The 12,356-nt window shown below is 33.5% G+C and overlaps 1 protein-coding gene across 1 annotated transcript in view; it reads left to right on the top strand.

The window, feature by feature from the left end:
* Window positions 1–4,344: 4,344 nt before the first annotated feature.
* LOC106470728 (proto-oncogene tyrosine-protein kinase receptor Ret-like) overlaps window positions 4,345–12,356 on the top strand; it is a 58,420-nt gene continuing 50,408 nt past the window's right edge. Inside the window, exon 1 of the mRNA XM_013931295.2 lies at window positions 4,345–4,531. Within this exon, the coding sequence (XP_013786749.2) occupies window positions 4,480–4,531 (52 nt within the window). The 5' untranslated portion in view covers window positions 4,345–4,479. The remainder of the gene's footprint in view (window positions 4,532–12,356) is intronic.

The following is a 12,356-nucleotide window of genomic DNA, read 5'->3' as shown; positions in this document are numbered from 1 at the left end:
CGGCTAGCACAGATAGCCCTCGTGTAGCTTTGCGCGAAATTTAAAACAAACAAACAAAGAAACAACTTTGCTCATACAGAGAAATATAATGTGCTGTTTAGATATATATATATAACTTAGTAATTTCTAACTTTAAAGATTTTAATTCTGTTTTTACAAGCTCTAGACCTTTAAATAATATATGATAACGGTTATGTCAGTATCAATATCTTTGACAAACAAAAAACCTGATATAAAATAACCAATCTACCAGTAGAATCTTCTAAAGTCTTAAGAAATATAGTAAATGGTATTTTATGTTCCCAATTAAGAATATATAAGTATATCGTTACAAAAATCTATATTTTTTGTTACAAAAATTGAGAAACAAGGGGTTTTCGTAAAAGGTTTATTAAATAGGTGTATAAGAAATTCTTATGTAAACTATTATTTAATAGTCACGGTAAAACATTTGTTTAATGTAGTGGACAGTCTCAGTATTTTTACTAATTAAATATTTGTCTCACTCCATCTCGTTGTTTGAAGCAAACACAATGCATACTCATAATATCAACTTTGCCTGACCACATTTCTATATCTTATTTTACATGTCCAGTTCCCTGTTTCCAGAACATACAACAGTCACTAACTAATAGTTGAAGCTTAACACTTAAGGCTTTCTGAAAGGTATGTAGCAGACTATCTATTTAAAACTATAGTATACATGTGTGTGTATGGTAAATATGATTTTACAAGGTTAAGTGGGTTATAATTAAACGATTGGGAATATGTAAATCAGCAAGTTACGTGACAAACACTGTCGATATAAATGCACAGTAACACGGAATGCATCTCAACCGCATTTAACATTAATTGGCTTTCGTGAGTAGAATGATGCCACTGAAAACTGGTCGCTTTTGGGATGGGTATCTAAAAGCCCCCTCCGACGCATAATATTTATACAAAAGAATATGGATCACCAGGATTAACCCAGAAAGAGACCTACAAAACGTTGTATTCCAGTCGTGGCAAGCAATGTAAGGCTCTTCTAACAGGTGGGAATCAACAGTCCCAAAGATAAGCAGTAAACGTCGTCCACATACCACCAGGTAACAGTACGCAGCATAAATAAAAAGGATCTCATCTGAAAACGAGGTCAACAGGGTATGGATTCACCAGAATATGACTTAAGGTTATATCTCTCGTTCAATCGTCGAGTACCTCAAACAGCTGGAAAATGAAACGGGTATTCATACAATTCCAAGACATACAGGTACGATCAGATTGTGGAAACGTGAGCTTGGAATCTCGTCTTCGTAAGCTAGATGGATTGTGGAAAGCATGCAGGGAGGAGTAGTTTACTTTGGGTATGATAGCCTTATGACGAAGCTTTTTGTTATAGAGATTACGCTAAAAGGTTATTGTTAAAATTTACGGTCGTCAGCTATGACCAGACGTGGTGACATGTACTTTAACGAGGTGGTGAGGCTCCAAAATCATTTTAGCACAACGTATTCAACCTTATGTGCATATGTACATTATTTATGTACAATATTAAAATTAGCTGTAATAATTATGTTTCAGTTTTATCTTGTACGAAATAATAATGTAGGAAAAGATAGAGTGCAATTTTTTTATATATTTTTTTTATAATTTTATGCTACTTTTCACATAGCACTGCTGATTTCTGAGTTACGCTGTTAAAGAAAGTGCAGATTTTTTCCCCTCAATGTTTCATTTCGACACAATCATCTTGCGTATATGGTTGAAGACTATCACACGTTACTTTATCCAAAACCAAGACGTGTTTGGCATATAGAACCAAGTCTCGGTATATTTAAATCTAATCCTAAAAGCAAGCTTCAGCACACACATTTTATTTTCTTTCAGTGATTGACGAAAACACTTTTTTGGTTTTTAATTCCTTTTTTTCAATTACAGTTACGACATGGCATTGCCTGGTGGTTAAGGCGTTCAACCCGCAATCTGAAGGTCGCGGGATCGAATCCCTGTCTCCGAACATGGTCGCCCTTTCAGCCGTGGGGGTGTTATAACGCGATGGTCAATCCCACTATTCTTTGGTAAAAGAGTAGCCCAAGAGTTGGCGGTGGATGGTGTTCACTAAGTGTCTTCCCTCTAGTCTATCACTACTAAATTAGGGACGTCTAACTTTGCACGGGATTAAAAAAAACACAAGTCCAGTTTTAGTGGTTTACCTTACAATAAGAATTTTTTTTACTCTTTACAATCGAATAAGATAATACAATTTTAAGGACCCTATTGCTCCATAACTTAGACATTCAGTAAATATAAACAAGTAGTCTATAAATTCAAACGAACATTTCTCACGAATTCTCTCTAATGCTCTGATGATACAGTAGCCATGAGATTGTCATTAAACAGGACAGAAGTATGTTTTTTTTTCTGTTTAATTAATTAATGATAAAAGTTGTAAATTTTTAACAATTTACTGTCCCCCAGTGGCACAGCAGTATGTCAGCGAACTTACAGGGTTTCGATACCAGTGGTGGGCAGAACACAGGTAGCCCATTTGTTCTTAATTACAAATAAAACAAAATACAATTTGCTAGATATTATATATATATTTATCACCTCTGACCTAAGTTGGTTTTAGCTACGATCGACAATGTTATGAATATTGCTCATACGGATACCGCTTGCTTGAGGTTGCTTTTAAACATAACATATATTCACACACACACATACACACGAAAATAGTCTCGCAATTTGTGTTCTCCTGGGTGGATTACGTCAAGTTTCGTTGCCGTTCGCGTAAGTGTAAACATGTTATAACGTCAAAATATAAGAGTAAACAGAACTTTTACTATGCCTAAAAATAGAGCCATTTAACGATATGTTTAAGTAATTTTGTGTTGTTGACCAAAAACTAAACTCTTCAACAAGCCCTGATTAACAAAATTTATCTTATAAAAACGTTGTAGATTAAACATTTCCTTCAGCTTTTATTCACCACGTACGAAATGGAACACCAAGGCCAAGAGAGAGAGAGAGAGATGAGCAATTCTTCCCACGCGCTCCACGTCACGTGGGCGCTTGGAACGGAACCATTCCTCGTATTGGTTAAACTGACATTTACGATATTGTTCGGGGAATCCCTTTTCACTGAATTACATGTTTCGCGAAGATGAATTAGTGGCATGATTTTGGTTACTTAGTAAATTGGCTCACGTAAGAGTTAATCAGTGCTTTAATTAATTAATAAGGAAAACAACAACAACAACATAGTAAGTTGGTGGAACAGCCACATGTTAGTGGGTCCTAATAAACACAAACACTGTAACAAGATAAACAAATAAAATTATAAATTTATAAGCAATGTATTTATCTTTCATATTAAACATTGTTTGCTCAGGTGTAGAATTGTTTGTCTAGGTGAAACAGCTATTGAACAGAGGAAATCCACCTCTTGATGGTGAATGTGACCTGTAACTTAATGTATAGTTCCACACGTTGCTAATGATGTATGAATACGGACTTCTTTTTACACCGTTCACTACCAGTGGGGTACAAATAAATACATCATACTGATATGCCTTTTTTTTTGCCTGTAAAGAACGAACGAAGAAACAGAAAAAAAACCGCCCATTTTTTTAAAATGTACAGGGGACACAAGTAGTAATTAGTGGGACTAATTTTAAAATTGATAATATTTATGTTTAAATTTTTTTGTGACCCGTATATTATTAGGAACCCTGTGAAAAAAAAGGAAAATGTCTATGCCTCATCGGTAATTCTAGAGTCAAGGTACACCAGTGAATGGAAAATTAATACCTCAGAGTTTATTCAGCATATACCATTTCACCTATGTAATTATGTATATGATTTTCATTCAAATATAAATTAGTGTAAGAAACAAAACTTGCAGCTGGAAAATGCGATAATTCTGACGTTTAAATAGATCAACATCCTGCTAAAAAACTTTTAATACGCTGTACATCATTTCACTGCGGACACAGACTTTGGGTAACTAATTGTTTCATAAAATATACTCTTCAACTTAGAGTTTGTTTCAAATTAATGAAAATATAGTGAGTCCTAAAAATTTTCATAATTGACGCTCATATTTTTCTTTATAAAGTTCTACATATGTATTTGATGCATATTTCTGAAGCTCGAATTTTCTCATTGTGTTTTCATATGTCTTCACTTTAACTCAGTTAAGCCTCGGATTATTGTTCTCCATTGCGCGACCAGGCGGATACTATCGCGGTTGAGTTAGCAGAAACCTGTGTGTTTACGCAAGCGTGCTGAGAACGAGACTACATGAAGATGTAGTCTCGTAACCCGCATGTGTATTTTTCACTCATCGCGAATGGGGACGCCAGTTAACTTTGTCAGAATTATCCCGAGTGTTCGCAGACTTTAACTTTTTTGATTAAACTAATATTTTGTCTCTAGATCAGTGTTACAAGAAGGGACTTTAAAAGTAATGTTTTGAAAACACTAAATTATTACACAATGCCAGAATTATTTGTTAGGGGACCTATTTTGACGATTCTTTTTATTCAAGGTAAGCTGATAGTATTCTTGCCTCATGATTAGACGTGCTATTTCTGTAAGTCTTGTTAAGGTAAGGTATTACTTAATGTACTATAAAGACTTGTTTAAATTTTAATGAAATAATTTAACAAGATGTATGTTTCTGAAATTTATTCTAAGAGACGTAACTTATTTTTTCTAAAGAAATCTTCATTTTCACCAACATAAAACGTTTTTAAAGAAATATCTTACTCTGCTACTTTTTAAAATATCAAATGCTTGTATTAAATTATACTTATTGGGTCAAAACACCATTCTTCTCTTTAAATTATACATTAGAGCAACGTTGAAAACATCATTGTTCTCTTTAAGTTATACATTAGAGCACGTTGAAAAACACCATTGTTCTCTTGAAATTATACATTAGAGCACGTTGAAAAACACCATTCTTCTCTTTAAATTATACATTAGAGCAACGTTGAAAACATTATTGTTCTCTTTAAGTTATACATTAGAGCAACGTTGAAAACATTATTGTTCTCTTTAAGTTATACATTAGAGCACGTTGAAAAACACAATTGTTCTCTTTAAATTATACATTAGAGCACGTTGAAAAACACAATTGTTCTCTTGAAATTATACATTAGAGCAACGTTGAAAATACCATTGTTGTATTTGAATTATACATTAGAGCAACATTGATTTTGGGTATCAAAATCACGAAAACATCGCTAAATTTTTATATATTTTTAGTTAAAGAAGGTTGTGAAACTGTATAATCTGACGAAGAGCGCTAGCTCGAAACGTCATCCTTCTTAAAATAAAAATATGTAAAAACTTGGCGATTGTTCAACCTATTATTTAATTTTGATATTTTCGTCGCCTATGCGGTTTTAACAATATTCGTCTTTTTATTAAAATCACGAACAATATTTCTTAATTTGCCTCTCCCCCGACGTCTCAACGGTATGCTTGAAGGTTATATAACGCTAAAATTTGAGGTTCCATACCTATGCATGGCACAGTGCAGAAAGTTCATTCTAAAACTTTCTATAAGCTGTCAAACCTAGGACAATAAAATCTCACTTGAGAAAAAAAACCCCTGTACATCTGATTTGTCCGTATAACATTAGTGTAGTGCAATGTAAAAGCATTCCAGAAAGGCACGATGCTGATATTAAGTACGTGCCATAAAAATTATGCATTGTTTAAAAGAAGAAGACTTGACCAAAACTCGTGGAAGTCTAATCACCAAGCATATTGTCCATTTTAACAAGAAAATGTAAAATATTCTCTGTTTGAGGTTCTTTTTTCAGTGTCAATGACCACTGTAACTATATAACTCATCATAACGAAGCTTCTATTTTCAAGTACGTTTTCCTTCTGTTACGCCTATTATTTCCCCTAGTGGCACAGTGGTATGTCTGCGGATTTACAACATTAGAATCCGGGTTTCGATACCCGTGGTGGGCAGAGCACATATAGCCCATTGTGTGGCTTTGTGCTTAATTACAAACAAATACTCCTATTATTCATTTTCCAGTACAAACATCCCCGTAAATGGTAGTAATACCATGTTCAATGTAATGTAAATGTTACATTTACACACACACAAATTACACACAAATTGAGAAATTGGAACTGAAACTTTGAACGAAAAAGTACTTCTGAGAAATTTTGATCACATTAGACTGTGGGCATCTTGCCGTTAAAGTTTCATCCACACTGTTGAAATCCAGCCAAAGTTCTCTTTTTGATATTGTGCTCGCGCGCGTCCGTGTTTTACTTTTGTTCTTCTCTGAATAGAAAATATCCGCACTGAATGTATAGTCTCTCGACAAAATGGAGTTGAATATGTACTCCTATTGAATCTCTCATTTTATTATAACCACTGCTATTAAACTGAAAAGTAAAATATGTGTTGTATGTGTGTATATATATGTACTCGAACAAGGCTGTTTACAGGAGTTATTTTCGTTGCTCAGTGTTTGTTTGCCAAAAAAAAAACGTGTTGATTAACTAGAATTAAACCCTTAATCTGGATTTGAAATCTCCCATCTGTTGTATACATCCGCAGTACTAATATAGTTCCCCGTAAAGGTAGCTTATATTCTATGCGGTATACTTCATTATATTTGCATATTATGGTTATTATATTTCAAATACGTTACCTATAAGTCTGGCATCTATTATTTACCAGGTGCAGGTGGTCGAGTTATGATGTATCTTTTAGGTGAGGTTTTGATTCGTTTGTGCAAAATACAGGTAGATTTGCGTAGCTTCTTCCACAGTTAACACAAAGACAACAGGTTAGTATTTCAAGATAGGTATGTTAGGAGCTGTTATTGATAATAAAGAAATCATACCAGTGGAGAATTATTATCTGTAGTCTTTTTAATATATGAATGAATGGTAATTTAGATTATTTGATGCACATTTGTGCAATTAATTATCTTGCTATTTTGTGTATCTATCTGGGTGTGTCGCTGTAGCGAATGTTCAGTTTAGGTCGGTGCTATATTACGGATATCACATATTTTCATTACCTCCGCCACCGAAGGTGGACGGAGGTTATGTTGTCATCCCTGTGTGTGTGTGTGTGTGTATGTCAACAAGATTTCTCAAAAACGGTGGAATGGATTTGAATAAAAGCTGGTATACATTTGGACTAGGACCAAAGTTAGAAGTAGTTAGTTTTTGTAGGGTCAAGGTCACAGCAAAGTCATGAAAATCCCCAAAATTGCTATCTGTTAACATGGGGATTAATTTTTCACATTATGTTTGCTCTATAACTCAGTCACAAATTTTGTGGACATATGTAGAATATTATTCCCCATTGTACTGCCAAAAATGGCCCATGTCCGTTGATAATGACGGACATACCCACACATTTTCGTATATTTTGAGAGTCGAATATGATCAATGCTCCGTGGCGGAGTTATGTGCTCTACAGAGTGTCCAGCTAGTTTATTACTGAAATATTAAAATAAATTATTAACGTTATTGAATTATTGTTATTATCTAACAATACCAGAAGAATATCTGGTTTTGCATTGTTGCTTGGTGTAGTTATTCATGCATAACTTAACCAAGCAAGCCAAGCTTAGTGTGACGTTATTAGAATTATGTCCGTGAACACCATTAACAAAGAGGATGGCCAACTCACGTAAGGATTACTTCTTTAAACTTTTACGTTTTATAATAGGCTAGACGTGGTCTATTGGTAAATATGTCCAGACCAGTGGCGTATCTTGGCCGGTGGCTTTGGTTTATCGCACATACACACATATACTTGTATAACAGTTGTTGTTTGTTATTAAGCACAAAGCTACACAAAGGGCTATCTGTTCTCTGCCCACCACGAGTATCAAAACCCGGTTTTTAGCAGTCTAAGTCTGCAGACATACCACTGTGCCACTGGAGGGCTTGTATAACAGTAATCAAAACATATTAAAATATCCAAAATAATCATGAAAAATGCGTAACTAAAAATAAATTAGTATTTAGCATACTTTACTTTGAACCGCAATAATGAGCGACATAGACGGCACATATAATCAGTATTCGCTCAGACACTGCGGTCAACGATGGATATTTCTCGTGTAAATAACATCTTCTGTCACTGATTTTTCAAAACTGCAGTAGTTATATATTCGTGCTAGATTCTAATATTTTTTTTTACTGACTGAAACACTATTTCTTTATATTCTCCCAAGTCTGGTTTACCGTCGGTAAACGCGGTAACACGGAAAATACACCACTGGTCCAAACTGTGAACCCGAGGATTCATGGTTTTGTTGAATAAACATATTCAGCATTTTATGGTCTTAGATGTCCTATACGATTGACGATCAAATCCATGTACTCTGTTAAACAAGAGTAGCCTAAGAGTTGGCGGTGGGTAATGTTCAGTAGATGCTTTCTCTCTAGACTATCAGTTGAAAGTTAGGGACTCCTACATACAGGTGCGGAATAGATTGGATCAGTGGCTACGTATTTTGGACTCGGATTGTTGAAAATTAGGGACTCCTAGATATAGGTACGGAATAGATTGGATCAGTGGCTTCGCACTTTGGACTCGGATGGTTAAAAGTTCGAGGTTAGCCCGCTTCATGCAAGACACTTTAACCTCATGTTCCAATTTTGGTCACTTGTTGTAACAGATAAAAACAAGAAATGACTATGCAATATTTGAACTCCACCGATAGTATATGTTTATAATTCAGCCAACTTATTTTTACATACTGCTGATCGGTCTACCTCTAAGTTTATGTGTTTGATTTTACAGCATTATGTAATGATAAGTTTTGTTAAGACTTGATTTTAGACTCAGAGTTTAACTAATTCCTTAGCTTCCGTATAGTTGATTATCTGTAAGGATTTTCTATTAGTTATTCACATGTAAGTTGTAAAATTTCAGCTGTAGTTGGTTAATTATGTTCAAAACTCATCTTTGATCTCATACCACACACTAGTTATGATAAAATAAAAATATTGAAAATTAATTTATGAATCAGAAGATAAGTATATCTTAAATAACCTTAGGTATCATATTGATATATAATACACTGTTTATAAACCACATAGAAACCACCCAGCATTACAACATTTCCCATGTTAAAGCTTTCTAACTTTACTTTAATCTTAGATTGAAGGACGTAATTTGACTTTATTTTATCAGACTCTATTATTTTATGTTTTTTTTTCCCTTTAGATTTCGTACAATATTCTTATACTTACACACAAGTGGCCCGGCATGGCCAGGTGGTTAGGGTGCTGGTCTCGCAATCTGAGGGTCGCGGATTCGAATCCCTGTCACACCAAACATGCTCGCCGTGGGGGCGTTATAATGTGACGGTCAATCCCACTATTCGTTAGTAAAAGAGTAGCCCAAGAGTTAGCTATGTGCCTTCCATCTAGTCTTACACTGCTGAATTAGGGACGGCTAGCGCAGATAGCCCTCGTGTAGCTTTGCGCGAGGTTCAAAACAAACAATACACACAAGTGGTATTAATCTCATGCTAATAACTTTAATTAATTTTCAGATTAATGAACTAAATACTAAAATAACTTCTAACTTGAACATTTATTTTAGGAAGTGCGTAATGTTCACTGGCCTGCTAGCATCTTTCAGACATAAAAATAACAAATATTGATGAAATGTCCATGAATAAAATTTCAGTTTCCAAATTCAAGTTCTGTAGTTTATTGATAATTTTGTTGTATACTTACTAATAAAGAACCTAGTCTGATAGTTCTAATTGTTTATAAGGATTCACGTGTTTAGAGGAATAACATAAAACTACAATAATTTGTGCATCGAAGAACTGAATGGTGTTTAGAGTAATATCCAGAACCAAACAAACCTGGACAAAAATTATGAGATCAGCAAATTTTAGATTGTCAAAAGGAGATGCTCTCTGGAACCTGTTTGATGTACCATTACTGACGAAAAAAACTATTAAAAGATTGGACTAGAAGTAGTGTGAATATCCTCTGACTTATTTCACACAGTAACCTGTAGTAACACCGAGTAAGGCTTCTCGCCTTTCTTTGTTCTAAATTCAGCCAGCCCGTTTAGGATCCAAGAACAAAACAGCTGTCAAATTGTAGGCTAGAAAGTGACAAAAAACTATAGTTTTGTTTTTGTATTTTTTACTATTGATATTTTAATCTTGCTATTTTGTGAATATCTTTGCCTTTACTTTATTTATAAAGGATTTGTTGGTATTTTGATGATTGTAATTTTCTCCGATTATTTTTTTCGGTATTATTTTTATATCATTCATATTGTTTTTGTATTTTATTCTATCTATTACAACTTTTATTCTATCTTCGTTTCTTAGTTTATTCGAATCCCCTGGACTAGATACAGTGCAAATAATCCATTATTCAGCTATGCGTGAAAACAAATGAAATCCATTCGTGTTTGTTTTTTGTAACTCATTTTCATATTGTAAACTTATTGTTTTCTCTTTTTTTATATCTTTGATACTTTGTGTTTAATTGCTTTTTTATTTAATTATATTGTATATTTTTAATCCAGAAATAATGAATACCTTTAAAAAAGGTTTCAATATGAACATTTCTCCAGGTGTACTTAAGGACTTGGTGTTTGTTTCCCTTACGTCAAACAGCACGCCAAGCCTGCTGGTTTTTACGCTTTGGTTTTTTTAGCTTGTTTAAAAACAGATACCTTTCTAGGGCTATATAAAAAAACCGGATGCTACTTGTCACCATGGGTTAGGATTAAAAGAGGAGAATTTTGGAAACAAATGACGCCACAGTTTAAAAACGGAGCAAAGAAATGACTCATATAATAGAAGAGGTTGTTTACAAGGTATCGTTCTCACTGTATCTGTAACAACTACACACTGGCGTATAAATGTGGAAGCCAAAACATAACGACTGAGTCAAATAATAACATCTTCCCCATACTATCAGTATGAGCAACAACTATATATATTGATACTTAATTAATGCCATTTAAATTGGGGAAAATGCTAGTATAAATAGTAGTATCTAATTAAAAAACAAAGTACAATCTTACACTTTATCATAAAAAATGAACGATTTTTTAATCTCAGAAAATAAAAACAGCTTTAGCATAAATAACTTAAGAACAGATTTCTTTTTCCTGTTTTAATTAATTAGATTTTTGTGTCTAATATATGAATACTTATTCTTAATACTATATGCACCACAATATTGTAAACATTAATGTTTTTTTGTGTGTATATTATAGTCTAGGTCTTGTTGGTGAGCGAAAATATTACGTCAAGAATGTATTATTGTAATTAAAAGTATTAAGAGATAGAAATTAACTAATACCTGTATATGAATGGGTTACAATAAGACTTATAATTCAAACAGACCGGGACGAAAAGCAAAATTACTACGAGTCATTATAACTATCTATTTCAGTAAGTAAGAGAGGTGTAATGGATCCGTTCAGAATATTTATATTCACGAACCTTACAAATCTTACTTTTCACGTAAAAACAAGAATAGCCGTAATTCTTGTGAAAATCATGATTTTATTAACCAGCAAATTTTATGAAATACTTTCCCTAATACTGGTGTATGCTACATTTACAACTATATTTTCAACAGTTAATCTGTTCTCATGGATTTCAATACTTACTTATTATCACTAAACATAATTATATAATAATACATTTTGGCGGCAATAATGTATAACTGTTTTGTTTCAAATGTGTTTCCAATGGTATATTATGTCATTTCTTATTCTGTTGGACACTTTCTATTGGTGTGGTACAAATGTATTACTTTAAATGTATTAGCATTACTGTTATCATTAAATGAAGCATGTGCATGATAAGCCTAACAGAAAGCATCAATGTGTTAACGTTACTTTATTTGTTACAAAGGGTTTGAAATTTTTACGATAACGGACGCCCCCCGGTGGCACAGCGGTATGTCTGCGGACTTACAACGCTAGAATCTGGGTTTCGATACCCGTGGTTGGCAGAGCACAGATAGCCCATTGTGTAGCTTTGTGCTTAATTACAAACAAACAAACAAACGACAACGGACATAATACAGTTTCTCGAAACTGTTGTCATGATATTATGATATTAGTGCACATAATTATCGTATAAAAGATATGTTTAAAGCAATTTTCAGTATATATATCATAAAACTGATAAGTTAAAAAATATTATTATGATGTGCAGAGTCTAAGTTAGCGTAAATTTAATTTGCTAAGTTTTTCCGAAAACAGTTACACCCATTAAAACATAATGAATGAGGGTGTGGTTAATAAATAACTACAAATATTTCAGATAAAACGGAACTATATATATATATATATATACATATATATTTAGGTAGTA

This window comes from Limulus polyphemus, unplaced genomic scaffold, assembly GCF_000517525.1.
Source record: "Limulus polyphemus unplaced genomic scaffold, Limulus_polyphemus-2.1.2 Scaffold107, whole genome shotgun sequence".
Classification (NCBI taxonomy): Eukaryota; Metazoa; Arthropoda; class Merostomata; order Xiphosura; family Limulidae; genus Limulus; species Limulus polyphemus.
This window is presented reverse-complemented; position numbering and strand designations above follow the sequence as displayed.